We start from the raw sequence: 18,854 nt of genomic DNA on the forward strand, positions 1-18,854 counted from the left end.
CTTATCTGTTTGGGTATCCCTTACTTGTCCTTTTTCACACTGACCTTTTTCATAGTCCCCACTGACCCTTATCTTATAGGACTAGTTAAGGAATGGCAAGCGGGTCTCTTCTCACATACCAACTCTAGTCAATTGTTAATGAATCAGTGAGTGCAGTGTTTAAAAAATAGCCTCTCATAGCACACCTCAGTGGGCCATAACCAACGTCATGCCTGCCTTGGGTGAGGATGTGGGTAGAGTCTTACACTTGAAGAGATTGCCATCTTTGTACTGAATAGTTTCTTCTTTAGGGCTGATGTAATAAAAACTATTTTGAATACATTAGCATTTTCCATTCACATTTGCTATAAAAATCCATGCAAAACAGAAACTGCAGGAACTGTGTCTTTTCTCCAATGAGAATACACTCTTCTGGTGCCTTTGGCAGAAACCATTCGGCAGTTACAGCTTGAGAATTGTACAAGTCTCCCTAGCTTTAGGCTGGAAAAAAGAGTAGCTTCTGGGGTGAATGATGTCAGAAAAACTGTCCCCCATTATTTGAAAGCCTTTCCCTCTAGAGCTGTTTCTTATCTTTCACTATCAAATGTCTGTAGTGACTAGTCTCTTATGACAAAATGTTGCTTCAGTCTTATAGTTGGAATGTGAATACCCAGGTCATGGGGGTTAGCACACAGAGGTACATTCCTGCTTCTCAATGCAAAAATCACAAAATTGGGACAATTCCACAGCAGAGTATTCCTACCTATATGCATTCCTTCCTACAAAGTATCATCTTCAGAAAGGAGCACTGACTCCACTTACCTTGTAGTGGAAGAGAAACAATCCACAGAACAAGCTGTATAGATCTGCGGTGAGCAGGGAGAGGTTGACCGAAGTGGCGCTGGTTTTCTTTATGACCACTGGCATGAAGCTGTAGAGACCAAACATGCAGGCACTAAAGCCAACGTACAGCAGTCCTGATGGGGAGAGGAAAGAGAGGCGATGTCACAGCCTCCTCCAGGGCCTCTGTGGATCCACAGTGGGTGAAGGAAGGGGAATGGTGCCCCTGACTTATCTTTCACTCTGTTAACGGATGTTTATTATTGGGTAATACATAGCTAAAACATAAAATAAAAAGTGAAAATCTGCACGTGGAACAAAAACTACGTGCTTCTCACACATATATGACATTTTGCTTCTTCCGGGAAGGAGTACCTCTTAGTGGCTACAGTCAGAACATAGGGTCAGGTTTTCTAAATTCTATTTCTGGTTGTGCTGTAAGTAGTTTCTAGTGCCCATGTCTTTTAAAACTTTTCTCATTTCTTTTTTATTTGCAACATAGGAACAAAACTACTTGGTGTCATGTATCGCTCACAACGGTGAATAACTACACAGTCCTTAAAATGGAAGGGCTTACATGACAGAGAGGTGTGCACTAAGTCCGAGTACTGAACTGAAGTCCTAACTGTGTGACCTTGGGCAAATCACTTCATTGCTTTGACACAAGATGATCTGTCAGTTTCTTCCAGATTTGTGAATCCTGCTCAGCCCTACTGCCAACACCAGAGTCCTATTCCACCATCACTCTTCCTAGCATACCGTGGGCTCTCACATGCAGGCTCTGCTGTTTTAGAAATAGATAGGTAAATGCTTTGTAGACCATCAAAGAACGAAGTTTTGCAAAACAGAAAGATAAAAAAGAAGAAAAAAATGCCCTTAAAATGCTATGTGATCAGTCCCTCATCCTCTGAAATTCTCTCTCTCTCTCATTATAACGAGATACACAATTGTTAATACTAATTCCATAAGTACATAATTTTGTTGAGTCCCAAACAGAAGATTATAGCTAAATCTAGAGTTTGGTTCATCACTTCCTAGATGTTGATGCAACACAAATGTAGAAAAATTATGCTCATTTCTCTACCTTGAAAGAATAAGGCATAGAATAAGCATAAGAAACACGATTCAGTGGATCTCTGGGCATTTTTTTTTTTTTTTTTTTTTTTTTTTTTTGCGGTACGCGGGCCTCTCACTGTTGTGGCCTCTCCCGTTGCGGAGCACAGGCTCCGGACGCAGAGGCTCAGCGGCCATGGCTCACGGGCCCAGCCCCTCCGCGGCATGTGGGATCTTCCTGGACCGGGGCACGAACCCGTGTCCCCTGCATCGGCAGGCGGACTCTCAACCACTGCGCCACCAGGGAAGCCCTGGGCATTTTTATATAATAAAATATCCAACATTTCCAAGGGAACCTTGATTACATGTGTCTGCTTTAGGCTGTGGGCAGATTACTTCTCTTGAGTCCTATGAATTTTGGAGGATTTGGTAGGTACTAGACATCCAGTCCCTGTGACTGAGAAGAATAGGGATCCCTCCATAGAGAAACTTGGTTTTTCCATATGAAAAGCATTTCATGGCATGAATCATTATTCTATATGTTTCTGATATTTAAGGAAAGTTTAAGGAAAGCCATGCCAAGTCTATATAAGAATTTTATTTTGAACACTAAGTAAGCAAACTCAGTACAACAGCCCCCTCTAGTGTGGTGGAAATGCCCTAAGAGGAAACTGGAATAATCACTTTTCTCGTTCAGTAAATTATACAAGTCCTCTCGTGGATATTCTATCATAGTAATGTCAGATGGCTTTTGGCTCTCCATCAAAGTTTTAATTCTCTAAAAATGTTCAATTTTCCTGTACTTGGGTTTCATGCTACTTATAATTCATTTTCCTTTTAACCAAGTTACTAAAAATGCAATATTAAATAACCTATGATTAATACATGAAAAGACATAAAAATTAATTCAGTATTCCTTTAAGGAATCTGAGATGAACAGACTAGGGATAAAATATATCCTAAATTAATCCACTAAAAGTAATCAAACTTGACCAGAACATAGTCCAGGAACCAGAGCCTTAAATTTGTTTTTTTTTTCAATTATACGTGACTGGGCTAGGAAGTTCCACAATCCTACCCTCCCATCACCTTACCTAGCACACTATGGACTCTCACATGTGAGAGCTGATGTTTTATATTCACTCAATTATTCACCCATGTATTCACTGAGTACCTACTATGCTCTAGGGACTCTGCTATGGGTTAGCGATACAATGGAAAACAGGACAGACAGGAAGCTTAGAGTTGGTATTAGTACTATGAAGGAAGAAAAGGGTTGCTATGAGGAATGACGGGGGGCTTGCTTTAGCGGGGGTGGAGGTGGCACTTATCTTGAATGCTGAAGGACTAAAGGAGGTTGCCAGGGGAAAAATAATTTAGGCAGGAGGACCTACAAAGGAAAAGACCCTGATGGGTTCCAGGAGCTGCCAGAGGCCAGAATATCTGAGCAGGATGAACAGAGTGAGGCAGTGATAAGAGAGGAGGTTGGAAAATTAGGCAGGGGCTGGATTACACGGGGCTTTGTAGGTCTTAGAAAGAAATCGATCTTCTTCTAGTTGTAATGGGAAGTCACTGAGGAGTTTATAGCAGGTGGCTACCGTCTGATCTACATTTCTAAAAGATGACTTTGGTTACTGTGAAGGAGAAAAGCACGGAGGAGACCAGTGAGGAGTGCAGGGTCTCAGTCCAGGCAAGAGATGCTGGTGGCTTTGCTGGGAGTGGCAGTGGAGATGAAGGGAAGTGGCTGGTCTGTGAAGACTCAACACGCCCTGCTGGTAGACTGGATGTGGGTAGTGAGGAAAAGGACAGCGTCAAAGACACCTATGGGTTCACATGGGCTCTGGCTAATTTAGAAACTGGGTGAATCAAGATGCCATTTACTGGGCTTCTCTGGTGGTGCAGTGACTGAGAGTCCGCCTGCCGATGCAGGGGACGCGGAAAAGCTCTATTTTGAACACGTTAGGTGTTAGATGCTTACGCATCATCCAAAAGAATCTGTCCAGTAGCGAGTGGATACACAATTGGCAGCTCAGAGAAGAGGTGTGACTTTACAAGCAAATTGGTGAGCCAAGGGGTGTAAGAAAACAGATACGCAGCAGAGTTTCACTCTACTCATCAGGCTACCTTGAGATGCTCCAAGCTTAACCACTCTAGACCTGTTCTTAAAAACTGCAGAAATTAAATTTAGAGGGATAGGAGTGAAATATATACACCATCATAGTTAATCACTTTGCTGGGTCAACCAATGTTTTTGTGTGTGAATATCCTGTTTTGTGAGCAAAGCATGGTCAGCCAAATGAACACCTGATGAAGTGGAGAGTGGGAATGCAGTATTGCTGCAATTTACTGATTTGTCGTTCTTAGATGGACATTAGCTAGTTAATGGACGTAAGTGATGCATCTGAAGGCCCAACTTGCTGTGCATGTGGGGTTTTCAAACAATTGACTGACATGATCAAACAAACGGACCGAATTACTTTTTGACTGACAACCACATGACGGGTGCAATAACTACATTTACAAAGTATATGTATAACCATTTCTTCTTTGAAATGATTTCCCTCTCACTAAAGACAGAATTTGGTAGCTCTTGTCCTCACGCACTAAAGAGATTTAAGCTAAAGAATTGGAAAGAATCCTACCAGCTAATAGTGATGGAGCACTTGCTATGTGTCATGTACTTTATGTACATGAATTAATCTCCGTAACAGTGTAATGCCATTGCTGCCATTGCTATCCTCTTTACACACGTGAGGAAACAGGCTTATAGAGTGTATCAGTCAAAAAACACAGTCCACACCATGTTCAAGAGAGGAAATACAATATGGGGCACAAGTTCAAAAGGTGTTTGAACGGGTGATGGGGAAACAGGGATGGTGAGGCAACCCAGACATTAGCAATAGCGGTAAATTATTCACACCCCTGGAGCCAGAGGGATCCAGGGAGGAGGCCATGTTACCAGAGGTCAGAAGTCAGGGAAGCCCAGCAGAGGAATAATCAGAGGACACTCAGTCATTTCTAGAGACCTGACCTAAAAGAAGGAGACACACCGTGGTTCCTTTCTTCCTCCCACCCTCCAGTCCCCTTCTACTGCTTCCCATTGGCCAAATCTAACTGAAAGCCAGTTAACAAAGCAGCTGGGAAGCATTGTTTATTTTGCATGAGTCAGCTGTCAGCCTCTGCAATGCAGAGCAGAGTAACGGTAAGAAACAGATCTGTGAGCAAACAGGCAGAAGACAAGCTTATAGAGGTTGAGCAGCTTGCCCTCAGGTCGCTCAGGCTGCCTGAATTTAAATTCTGAGCACATACTACTAACCTATGTTGTCTAATTATTATGAAGAGAAATGGGGCTTGGATGAGGCATCCTATTTGATGGTAATGAGCATCTCATGTTATATATGATATATACACAACACATCATATATACATGATACATCATGTGATATGTGCTATATATGCTTATATATGATGGATGTATATAGTACGTGTCTGTGCATGCTGCATATATTTTATCTCATCACTTTCTTTGGGATCCCACTGGTGTCACTGGTGTTCTTTTACTTCCCTTTGACTAGACTAGATTTTTAAAACATTATTTTTAATTCTTAAAAATAAAGGCAAGGTAAGATGGTTTCTCAGGACATACGCACTAAGGCACCAGGATGGGGGGATGACTCAGAGTGCAGATTAGTCCCACCACAGGCAGCCGTGAGCCCAGAGAAGCAGCCTCCGTTCCCCAGGCCTCCAGTTCGGCATCGGTAAAAAGAAAGGCTGTATTCGTAATGACCCTTAAGGTCTTTCCTGCTCTGTGGTCTCATTACTGTATCTTCAGGGAAAGGTCAAATCTCTCGTTTTGGCCTCTAGGACAAAACCAAAATCAAAACCAAGGAAAGCATCACCCACGGCAAGAAAAGCGAAGGCCCAGCACACCACAAACTGGCGTTGGCTGACCCAACACACACTTTTCCTTCCTCTGACACTGGACTTGCACGTCAGCTAACACTTGTTCACATGTCCTTCAACACAATATGGCAAAATTGGATAAAGGGAACGCTTAAGCTAGTTATTAGATTTCTGTCTAATCTGTCCACCTGCTCCACAGGAGGACATTTTAGCTCTGTCAGGTCCTACATTTCACTTGAGTTTCATGATTACATAACCAGACCCAGTCGTTCTGTTCAGTAGAGTAAAACAAAGATATAAAAACAAACAGCATCAATAAATGAATATTATCTTCTTGCTTTTAATTACTCTTTGCATCTTGCAATTGGCCAATATTATTAGAAAATAACAATCTGTTAAAAAATGCTTTCCAAATCCAGAAAATAGGAAACACGTTTATCACACCACTTGCTCCATCGAAAAAAAATCTTTTTACTTTGATAAAATGGCAACCATAGGAGCTGTCCAAGAGACTATATGATGGGGATTACTGATGTGGAGAGAGGGAAGGGAGAGAAACACATCGACAGATACTGGGAGATATAGTCTTGGATTTTGGTCTCTTAACTAAGACGCTGGGAGCGCTCCACCAGGACACAGTGATCAGAGCTTGGGTGATTTCCCATGGAGCATGGGGAGGCCTTGATGGGAGGCTGATCCCCTTGATGTCTCCTTGCCTCTAGGGTCCATGAGTTCCAGTAGCTGCTATACCATCTCCTGGTTTCCCAGAAAGAAAGGGCAATGCCAAGCCTAAGCCTCCCGCCCTGTCTCCACCGCTTCCCTTTTGTCTATATTTTTGTAAGATGAGAAAGGGCAGGACAGCCCGTCTCCTTTGCTTGTCATTCATCTGCTCACTTAATAAACATTTATTCACTGAATTTTATGTGCCTAGAACTGAACCAAGCAGTAGAACATTGTAGTAGGTCAGGATGAGGTAGGAGGACAAAGATGGCCATGGTGTAAAAACTCTCAACCCGTACCCGTGCTTCAGAAAGAAAAGATGAAGATTTGGTTCCTTTTCTAGACCGTCTGAGCCTCATTTCCAGTCAGAAATTAAACGAATGGTTTTATGATGCATTCCCTTCATCATCTTGGACCACAGGAGATTGACATTTTAATGGCAATACAAGGGCTCAGAATAAAACTACCTTTTGATGACATATTCAACTAATGCTGAATTATAACAGAACCTTGGTGGACATGCACGTGACATCCACATAATTAGAGGACAAATTATTTTTTATTAGTGCTACTACTATTAATATAAAATTAATTTATACTCATGGACCACTGCATGTGAAGTGTTACCAAGCACAGGTAACATCCTGGCTCTGAGAATCACACAGGCCAATGCAGTTGTAACCTGCAGCTGGCTTCCTTTCCCAGCCGCCTTCCTCTCCTCCCTACAATCCCTTCTTTCTATCGATTTTCATTTAATTGTATCAACTCGGGAGAAATTAAATGGCAGGACTCTGTGACAGACACAAGGGCTGGGGAGCCCTTGAAGTCACTAGAGATAACCCCAGGGGCAGTTGTGCATAATTCTGTAGCACCCGGTGTGCCTTCAGGGGCAATTCTGTCAGCAGCAAGTCAACCCTGGATGCTTCAGGGTCAAGGGTAGGTAAAGTGGTGCAGGGAGCTTTATGTCACTGTTGTCCTTGTTCGGAGAAGCAGAATTTGACTGAAGCTGTCAGTTCCATGAAAGCTCATATAAGCTGGAGATGGCTCAAACGGTCAGCTTCAGAGTGGGGAATCACCTGTACTTTCACCCGGGCACACACTTCCCAAGCATACCCATAAGCCAGGCTCTGTGCTCACTGCTGGGACCCAGGCGTCTTGGTATAGACACTGAGGGGATTTCAGGGCTGAGGGTAGGTCAGTCCCATCTAGGGCCGGCTGAGTGATCATTATTAGAGCATCACCTGGGATCTTAAATCCTTGTCCTAAATCTTTTTTTAGAGAAAAGTGACTTTAGAAACAGGTGGCATCTAGATGCCCTGGCTGACTATTAAGTAGCTCAAAGTCTGTCTGGTATTTTCCACCAAGTCCAGATCAATTAACCACGTCTTTTGTACAAACTGCTCCCTTCTGAAAAGGTTTTTATGGGTTCAGAATGCCCATTACCTTGTTTTCTTTTGTGCCTTTTTGTTAAGTTCAGTTTTTTTCCTTTACTAAAGTGCCACTTTTTAATGATCACGTCAGTTTGGTGTTTCTCAGCTGGAGCAAATTGCTGTCATTTGTGTCCCACCACTGCCTCGGGGCATTTTTTCTTTCCAGTTGGTCTTTAACCTAATAACATACTTCTGTGTCCACCCTAATGGCATCTTGGCGATGATAATGGGCAGAGGCTTCATTAAGAAACATTATGAATCATACAGTTCAGTCTCTTCTAGTGTGTACGAATCCCTAAAGTGACAAGGGGGTTTCCTTTTCTTTTGTCCCTTGCAGTCTAAGTCCTTCCCTTGTTCGTGCCTCACCGCCACCAACGTCACTCTCCATACGTTATTTCTCAGGTTTACTAAAAACAGCATCTTAGGTGAGCAAAGCCCTTACCTATTTGCCAATCCCAGGGCACCTTCAACAGCTCCTTGTGCTCCATTATAGCTCTGCGAATTGAAAGAAAGCACACCTGATAAGCAACGCGTCCTACTTCTTTTTTCACTTACCAGATTTATACAAATCATGAAGCAATCAATTGAATTTCAAAAATTACTCTGGATCACGCAGAGGCAAGTCTCATTAGGCAGCCCAGCCCAAGGTTTATCCCTGCAGGATCTTGTTCGGTGAGTGAGCCAGTGGGCATGGTGGAGCACAGACCCTCCGCAGCCCTTCTCACCCAGTCCGCCTCTAGCCTTTGCTGCTTCTTGTTTAAATGCTTTCTCAAAAGTATATGGCGAGGTTGCAGGTTCAATCAGTTTTCTGATTGAGCACTCTTCAGGGCAGTGGTTCTTAAACTTAAATGTATAAAACCACCACCTGGAGAGCATGTTAAAACAGTTTCCTGGGCTTCCCAGGTGGCGCAGTGGTTGAGAGTCCGCCTGCCGATGCAGGGGAGGCGGGTTCATGCCCCTGTCCGGGAAGATCCCACATGCCGCGGAGCGGCTGGGCCCGTGAGCCACGGCCGCTGAGCCTGCGCGTCCGGAGCCTGTGCTCCGCAACGGGAGAGGCCACAACGGTGAGAGGCCCGCGTACCACAAAAAAAAAAACCAAAAAAAAAAAACAGTTTCCTGGGCCCCATCCCTTGAAAGTCTGATTCAGTAGATCTGGGTGGGCCTCACGGATGTGTGTTTCTGACAAGTTTTCATGCGGTGCCGGTGCTGTTGGTCAGAGACCTACACTCTGAGAACCACTGCTCTGGAAGAGGGCCAGGAGGGGAGGGGCACGGCTCCACCGGTGTCCCTCTGGTTTCAGTGTGCCCTCAATGTATCCCGTTGGCCAAACACACTCATATGCCACTTCCACTATTTTGGCAGCAGTGTTTCTGAAGGGCTCTGTCAGCTCTAATGGCCTACAGCTGAAGCAGATGAGTGCTAGATCTCTGAAGATATTTTTTTGGATCCAAGAATAATAATCCATAAAATGAGCCATCCATCTACAAAACGCTGGTTAGGAACAGTTGAACTAGGCTATTTCTTTTCCTCTTATCTTACACGCTGACGCACCAAACTTAGGAACTTTAAAATGCCAGCGTGCTTTCAAAATGAACCAAAAATAAATCTCTCTTAGAGAGTCTTCCCATGTCCTTGCCTTGTTTGCTATCGAGTTTTTCACCTGTATCTCAGGATACCGAAGTTTGGAGGATTCTTGGAAACAGCCTATTTGCAAAACCAGTGTAAAGTGATACCAAAATAGCTTCCATAAATAATTTTGGACACTGCCCCAGGACAAAGAACATACTTTGTAGAAAGTGATTTGGTGAAATCAGAATTACTTGCTTTGCAGAGAGGGATTTGCTGAAATTAGACTGGAGGTTACACTATCCTTCTTTATCTCTTACGTGAAACTAAAATCCACGGCCTTTATTGATGGAAAATTATGCTTTGTTTGACATTTATTCTTGCAACAACTTCTGAGGCCTAGTCAGTGATGACTTATATGTTCCAATGCCAGAATTATTGCAAAATTGTTGTTTCTGACTTTTTGATGCTTAGTGAATGCCTGTGCTATATCTTCACTCATTTAAGGAAAATGGAAACACTAAATTTCTAAGAGATGAATTTGGTTTTTTTGTTTGGTTTTTTTTTTGGCCGTGCGCACTGCTTGTGGGATCTTAGTTCTCCTATCAGGGATTGAACCCGAGCCATGGCAGTGAAAGTGCTGAGTCCTAACCACTGGGATGCCAGGGAATTCCCTAAGAGATGAATTTGAAATATGGTTCACTTGTGCAAATCCATGGGCAATAAAAGAAAAAGATTTATAAAAGGAAAATTTAAACTATGAGTTTTCTAGTGGTGGTTACTAGTAAGACTAGTTTACTGGTTGTCAGTAGTAAACAGAATGCCCCTTTTTGGAAGTGCATCAAATCATGGCATTTACACTTAGTTTGTCTGTTTCTCTAAGTAAAACCTCCTTGGCTGGTTTGGGAGAATCAATGTACTTCTCATGTATTCTTGTAAATTATCTTCAAAGCCCATTAAATACATCCATTAAAAATTCATTTAGTTTGGAAGAAATTTACTAATAAAGATATTGAGTTTTTCAGATTTCATGTGGGAGGTTGGTGACAGGTTTCTACCTTTGATTTTTGTAAAATAAAGCAAACAACCATACCCCAAATGAAAAAAAAATTGTAAGAGTAAGCTCTAAGAGTATCGACTGCCTGAATTTCTAATTTTTACTCACAACTGAATTCCACTGAAAAATGCCCCGAAGAGTCCAATCATTCCCAGGAATTCCACTCGGCTCAGGGTTCGGATGATGTATTCTTCCCAGACGTTAGAGATACCGTAGAGTGTGGCTCCCCCTAAGACCAGAAGGTCCCCTACCAGCTTATTTTCCCCTAGGAACCAAAAAAAAAAAAAAAGAGGAAGCTTTATTAAAATTTTCCTAACAAGAATTTGGCATCGGCAAAATCAGCTTCCTATGCCTATTCTTTTCTGACATTTTTATAGACGTTCTGTGTTTTGCCAACTGAGATTTAGTAAAGTCCATTTGTGTGTGCTCCAGTTACGTTGTGATATAAAAAGGTTGCCTATGTCCGCAACAAGAAGTCTTCCCTAGCTAAGAAAGGGACCAGTTTCTTCTAGATTGTACCCTCTCCATAAAGCCCCATGTCTTCTGTCTGAGCGAAAGGGATTATGGGTTGAAAATTTCAACTCCCCTAAAGTAAGTAACATAAGGGTGAAAATATATGTAATTCATTATCACATTAGTATTTTTCTTCTTTCATAAAAATATCTATTTGTTCTAAATTCAATTTAGGTTTCTGTCCAATCTCATAAATTCTGTACCTAGCTATTTCCTATACTTAGGCCAACTCTTTCCACTCCAGGAAGTGTGAAGCTAGGGAAGGACAGTGGGAATCAGCAGCCGGTGGCCTCACGGTGGGCTTGTACCCAAGGAGCCTCCAGCTGTGTCCTGTGTAGTTGGCTCATGGGAACTCAGCAGACATGCAGCTCTGGGGCAGAAGAAGGCGGGACTGGGAGGGCTCTCTCTCCAGTGTGATTCTAAGGAAGAGACCCACCTTAGAGTAGCCTTGGATTTCCAGATTAGCTGGAACAACCTAAAACTGCAGAGCCAGATGTTCACTGTACAGTTGGGAGCACTGCACATTCTCTAGGAAGAGGTTTCACATAAAAGAATCTGGGCTGGGCTTGGGGAGAGACCTCTTCACTCACGTCTTTGTGGTCGCCCCTGGAGACACATTTACTTTAATTAGTGTCACTTTTTCTAAGACAGCTTCCCACTGCTGGTAAGAATCAGAAAGAGAAAAGATACCCCAAAAGGCAGGAGAGCTTGCTGGAGTTCAAGGGAATGGAGCTGAGAGTCTGGAACTGCGAGGTCTGGGAACCCTCCCGGGGCTCATGGGGAGTGGGTGGCCCAAGAACATGAGGAGGCTCTGATAAGGAACCAGACCTCATGGCTGTGTCCCTGGCTGTGTCTTCCAGGGAAATGAAGGTTGCTGTTACACAGCAACCTGATGAATCTTTTTTTATGTGTCAGCTAGAAAATCATGACAAAGCTTCTAATTTTAAGGAGTTCATTTGTGGAATAACCCATAAAGTAAAAAGTATCCATTACTAAGACTATAAAATTATAATGAACACGATTCAGTCACTTTTCAATAAGGACCCATTTCAGAATCTTGTGATGACATGGGGTCATTATGATGAATATCAATTATTGTTGTATTAGTGAAGTGTGGAAGTGCTGCTCGATAGAATTCTTGGTTACATGAAATTAATTTTATATGAATGGATTCAGGAAAGTTAAATTACAATAAACTATTTTAACAGAACTTAGGGAAACATCAGTCCATCTTTTAAAAGTCCTAAAAAGAGGCCACACTGTTTCAATGAATAGTCTCAACAATATTTTTCAAACTCCACATTTATATCATTATGGTCTATTCTGTTAAGCCTTTGACTATATGGAATCTATTCCCGAGTACTTTGAATTTTCACCAATGCAGTGATAATTATTGTTAATAATGATACAATTTTGTGTAACTGCAAGTTTAGAAGTATTTCCTAAGTTATCGGTAACAAAGTGATTAAATATCACTTATTAAAATTTTACTAGTAAGTGTACTTATCAGTTTTTAAATCATTTGAAAGTGGGTACCTATACATATAGCATGTATGAAATCTTAGATGATTAAATATAGTTAAATTAACTAGGACATGATTTTATCCAACCATATTGTATAATGCAGTGTTTGATATAATATTTTGTACCTACAATTTGTATCTACTTGACTGGAATTACAACATACTACTCTATGTTTCGTGCCCTATTAATGCTATCGATATCTGACATGGTAGAGTCAATTTCTCTGAAAGTTCACGGGGAAAATTATATCTAGCAAGTGTGTCATTTACATATGATTGAAACCACAGTGAGTGATAATGATTTGCAAATTTGGGGCAAATGTACACATTTGAAGTTATAAGAAGTTCATTCAACCCAGTGCCTTCTTTCTCTCCTCTGAATTTCACACCATTGTCACTGTGTATGGCCCCCACTGCACTTTACTCCACGTCTATTATTTAACTTGCCTGTCTTCCCCTTCCTGTTTTCTTATACAGTAGGGTTGAAGGGCCTACTGTGACTTACTTCGCTTTATATTCTCTGCGGTCCCTAGCACAGATCCTGGCACATTATAAGTTCTCAATAAGTGTTTAAATGAGTTGAGCCAATGGAACAGGTCTTAATACATCTCATGGTAAAGATTTTGAATGGTGACATCTTTCAATTTAGGTAGATATGGGTTCTAATCACATCTCTGTCACTTATTAGTTGTTAAACATTGGGCAAGCTATAGAGTCTTTCTGACTTGTGTTTTCTTAATTTAAAATGAGGTTATGGCGAGGATACCGTAAAATAGTGTTAATAGGATTTAAAAATGCAAAATAATGTAAAATGCTTAACATAGCGCCTGGCACTTATTAAGTGTTCAGGAAATGGTGGTTAAAAAAGAGTGAATCAATCATTCCCTTTGAATCACCACCTGTCTGTTTGGGTTGGCCATTTCTCATTTTGGATTGCTTCTTAGTTCTAAACAACCCAGTCATGACTGCTTTGCAAGAATTGGTTTTCCTTATTAGATTTTTGATGAAGTACTAGAAACACCATGTTTGGAGGGATACTTCTGTCTGTGTGGTTGTGGGAGGAGAAGAGGGAATATTATTTCAAATCATTACTTACCACTATTTCAAGAATAAATGGTGAATTATAGTATTCTAGAGTGTTGAAAGACTGCTAATGCAATTTATGAAAATGAACCCAACTCACTGAATATTTTTGAGTTTTAAATACGACCAACTGCTTTGTTTTCCTGGGACTCTCTTGGTTTTAGCACAGAAAGTCCCACTTCTGGGGAAACCCTTCCATTCTGGCCTATCTGGGACAGTCATTCATCCTAATTTACTGCAGTTGAACAATGGTACCTTTCTTACATGAGTCACAATTATGGAAGAATAAGTATTAAGTGGTGTAGCAGAAAGATTTCACATCTAAGCCACACCATTTAGTACTGGTGTGTACTTGCACATGTTTCTTATCTTCCCTGAGCCTTGATTTCTTCAGCTGTAACAATGAGAAAATACTTTCTTTGCATAATTAGGAGGATTAAATGAGATGATGTACAGGAATGTGCCTGGCACCAATAAAATTGTCACTTTTAAAAATTATGTTTAATTATCTAATTCTGTGAAAATGTTTTCTCTCTTTTGAAATAAATATAAAATTATGTCTGGTAGTAAAGAAAATGTCATTATGGTTATCTAATATCTTTGATAAGTGAACTATAAGATGCAATAAATGTATTATGGTAGAAAGAAGATACTTTGAAGAGCAAGAAATACATTTTATGATAAGGATCTATTTTAATTGAGTTTTATCTTAATCTTATTATTTTCTTACCTCCCCTTTTATATCTATAAGTTTTCCAAGAAAAGTAGAAATGTCATGGAGAAATCTCTCTGGTCTTATTAAGTCATTTTTACACCCTCCAACCTCTATCATAGTCTCAGGAGCCACTTTATTGCACGCCTTTCCCCCATGCATCAATAAATGCAGAGCTGGTCTCTCAGAGGAGACTTATAATGCTGGAGGAAGGTGGCAAAGAGGGAATGCACATATTAGTCCCACCAATTTTCACTGACAAACTTGGAAAAAGACATCTCCTTTCAGCTGAGCTCAAAGGCATGGGAGCACCTATAGTGGATGATTCGTTGTTCCTGAGACAAGCATAGAATTGGAATGTAAGTGTTTTTGTGTCTGTCCCACTTTGTAGACCATTCCACAGGCTCCAAGGCAGAGTCTCCACGGCTGATGTCAAAAGTGCTTGAGGACAGAATTTTCAAAATCCTAAGCTAAGGAGAACTGTGGACTAAGCAATATAAAAGGGACTAAGTCGGTCATCTTTTCCTGTTACAGTGATGACGATTTAAATCGGGCTGAATGCCTGATTAAAGTTCTGGTGAGTGCCTGAAGGATTTTAGAAAAGTTCCGTCCCTGGCGAATTAATGCAATTGAACCAAGAGTGGTAACAAATGGAACATTTTTGATAGGGATGCACACAAAGATTATATTGTCCTCAAAATCAGTGTGTTATTTTCTTTTTTCAGGACATTTTATAAGGTAGCTTAAATTGCTGCCTAATTTAATATTTTTGTAGATGTAAAGCAAGCCCAGTCATTATTTTGTAAAATGAGCCCTTGGATCCTAAATTTGGGCTGCTGTCAGAACATTATGCCGTGTAGTTAGGCACCATCAGATGAGCATGGAAGGTACTCAACAGTGATAAAACTGAATTCTGTTAACACTGGTACTTCATATGTTACAACAGGAAAGATGCTGCGGGCCTTAAACAGATTCACACGGACAGATAAAACACCACTCCAGCTTGTTTCAGCTGCCCTGCACTCTTTTTAAAAATGACCACTTTTGAAAGACTCCCAAATGGACTTACTTTCTTTTTCTTAAATAGTACTAGTACCCCTTTCCTGACATTTCAATTGAAATCAAAAAAACATTTTTTACAGGATTAGTGAATACAACCTAGTGAAATAAATTCAAATCTGTTTAACATTTTGGGTGTAAATATTTAGATTTATAATCACAATTGTCTTCCGTGACTATGGATACAAAATGATGGCCAGGGTGAATGGCTAGAGTTCAGCAAAGCAAAATTTTCATAAATAAGGGTACATGTTGCTTAGTCTGTATTTACACAGTTCAAGCAAAGCTGAGAAAGTGTAATTAAATTATGACTTTATAACAACTGGGCATGTGGTATCAGACAAAAATATTGTCTGATTGGTCCAAAGAGATGATCTATATTGGGATCATGATGGGTAGAGAGCAAAAACTAGCCTTCTCATGTAATATATATCAATATCCCATGGAACGACTATTTCATAGAGCAGGATTTGGGAAAAGCTGGCATAGGTATTTTTAGTCCATCTGTTGTGGTGGGGACTGATTACGTTGTGTAGGCAGCACATGGAGAGGACAGAGGCTGTCTCTCTTTTGCTGTGTTGTATCTTCAGCTCCCAGCAATGTGGGAGAGGGAAGGAAGCCTGCCCAGGAGGTCAGGAGACTTGGGTTCTAGTCTCAGCTCTGTGACCTTGGGCAGCTCACTTGGCTTCCCTGTGTCTTGGAGTTTCTGTGTGTCAAATACAAAGGAGCCGAACAAGGTCCCTTTCAGTCATAAAGTTCTGTGGTGCAACTTAAAAATATAAATAACTTTCATTTCAGGTATTTCTTATGACCTAGTCTCAAAGAGAAATGCCCCAATTTTAACTTTTTATCTCTAATTCCCCAGAAGAAAAGGCAATTCCAAAACTAAAGAAGAGTGGGTACTTTCTATCCTATTCCTGATGTTAACAAAGAACATCATTTTTTTCTTGCCCCGAAACCTCTGTAACTCAAGGATTTTTGGTACATTTTAAAGAATTACAATGCTTTAAATGTGGTCCTCTGGAAAGCATTCTGGATTAGGGCTCCTCAGAAGATTCATAGCAATTTGATGAGTAAACCTTGAAGATTTGTAGGTCTACAAGGTAATGACCTGTGACTGTTACCTAAAACTTCCCCACAAATACACCAACAAAAAACATGCATGAGGAGACTGCACTTAGCTCTCCCTCATAAAATTGTCGAGAATTCCTAATCCAGGCTCCAAAGTTTAAATATCCACTCTTAAGCCTGTATACCCACCTTCACCCAGTAGTCTGAAAGCTCAGTCTTTCTCTGACGCGGGAGAGAAGGTGTTGGCGGGTGGGGTGTGGGGAAGGTCCCTGTGGCTCGGGAGTGGCCTGACCCACTGACACCGTCTCTAACCAGCTGGTCTGGATCAGGCAGCTTTGACCCCCAACACATCCTCCAAGTGGGTCCTGACTCTCAGCTTTAAACACCATCTGAATGTTTCTGAGTTCCTGTAGAATGGGCATGAAAGCTGTATTTTGCTTCCTTTGTTCACTAAAGAAATATGTATGAACACCTCCTATGTGCCACTGTCCTAGGTGTAGGGGAACAAACACGAGTTAAGACACAGACAGTAGGAAGCCCAGGTTCCTTGTTTCCACCATGAACCGTGAACATTCCACGTCTTGCCTTGGTCTCACCCACAGAGACAAGTAACCCGGTGAACACGGAGACTCACCTGCTCCCTGATGCCTTCCCACAAGCACATCTGCGCCCGCCATGCAGCCCATTCCCAGGATGCAGACGATGATGCCGAGGAAATGCACAGCCTTGTACCGGATCAGCAGGAAGAACCAGGAGAGCAAAATCACAACCGGGATCACAAAACAGTCCAGGAGCTACAGGGAGGGAAGGAGGGAAGCAACAATAGGGAGTTCAGAGGGAAACTTTCCATATAATGGAAACTGTCAGAAAAATAAGCTTGCTCTGTAGAAAGGGCATTTCCCCTGGATCTGTGTTTTTGGGTCGACCCAGAATTGATGCAATTAAAACGACTCTGAAACAAATGCACATGAACTTTACTTAAACATCCCCCAGCTGTGAAGAAAAGGGGAGGAGGCGAATCAGTAAGACAGGCTGGTGGTGAAGCTTCTCCTGCCCCTGTGGTGTCAGGGCAGCTTGGCATCCACCTTCCTCAGCACCCTGGCCGACTCCACAGGGACACTCAGATGTGGGGAGAATAGACGGAGCCGTTTTAGATGGTCCCAGCACTCTGGGAGTAGATCTGGGAATGGGAGGTGAGGGGGCAGAGGTCTTCTAATAGTTTATAAATTATTAGAATCTAGGCAAAAGTTGCACTTAATTTCTCCCAGAACTTTCTCCCCCCTACCAATAAAAGTTACTTTAATCTCTCTTTGAAATTTCACTCTTTATAGGAAAAAAACTGCTCTAAATGTAAATGCAAATATTAATCTCAAAAGTTTACAAATACTTTAAAAATACTGTATAAAAAAGTTAAAAAAAAAAGGAGGGAGAAAAAAGAATGAACAGAGTATTTAAAAAATCTTTGACTTCATTTCCTATATAGTTTGTGCAAATAGTGAGATTCCACCTGAAATGGAAGCCCCAAGAGATGGTGGAAAGTTTGTCCCGGTCATGCAGCGAGACAACATAATGAAATCGGAAGACCTTGTGTGAGGAGCCAGGAGATCTGAATGTGAGTACTAGATCCTTACTTAGAGCAGTGTGACCTTGGGCAACCCACAAACTCAGGAAGCCTCAATTTCCTGTTAGTATAATGAAGATAATAATTCCTACTGACTTTCTCTAAAGATCATTGTGAAGCTCGAAGATAATACATGTGGAAGCATTTTGTAAATTACGAGGACCTCAACGCCAGTCTAGACCCTGCTTCCAAACACGTGCTCTGGACTCCACAGAACTGGTTGTCTCTACCACACCTCGGTAAGATGCAGTGACTTGTGGTTACTCCATGTGAAGCAGCGTCTCCACTAGACACACGGGTGGCCCCCAGGACTCCAGACTCCATGTACCAAATGAGAAACTGGTGATCTGGTCCCACTGCACAGTACAGCTCCTCTGCTAGAATCCTAAACAGGTGGCCCTACCAGCCAGTAGCCAGATGCAGGGCAGTGATCCCTAACACTCCTTCACTCTTACTGTCTATATCCTATGGGTCACTAAATCCTGCCAGTTCACCTTCTAAACACTTCTTAAATCTACTCACGCCACTTCCGCCACCTAGACCGAACTGGCATCATCTCCTACCTGGAGCAAGCCCTTCCTTCCTGCCTCGGGTCTTCATGCATCCCCCTCCTTCTGGAATGCTCCATCTAATTCTTGAAGTCCTGCCTCCTTCTTCAGGCTCGCACCTATATTCTGCCTCCTTAAGAAAGCCTCTAGGGTCCCTAGGCTAGGTCAGGTCCTCT

General features: G+C 41.8%; 1 protein-coding gene across 1 annotated transcript in view; it reads right to left on the bottom strand.

The window, feature by feature from the left end:
* SLC35F1 (solute carrier family 35 member F1) overlaps positions 1–18,854 on the bottom strand; it is a gene marked incomplete at both ends in the record, with an annotated part of 421,977 nt that overhangs the window by 31,699 nt on the left and 371,424 nt on the right. The window contains 4 exons of the mRNA XM_082855277.1: positions 802–956; positions 8,368–8,420; positions 10,657–10,813; positions 17,144–17,303. Coding sequence (XP_082711403.1) covers positions 802–956; positions 8,368–8,420; positions 10,657–10,813; positions 17,144–17,303 — 525 coding nt within the window. The remainder of the gene's footprint in view (positions 1–801; positions 957–8,367; positions 8,421–10,656; positions 10,814–17,143; positions 17,304–18,854) is intronic.

This window comes from Leucopleurus acutus (genome assembly GCF_964270905.1).
Source record: "Leucopleurus acutus genome assembly, chromosome: 15".
Classification (NCBI taxonomy): domain Eukaryota; kingdom Metazoa; phylum Chordata; class Mammalia; order Artiodactyla; family Delphinidae; genus Leucopleurus; species Leucopleurus acutus.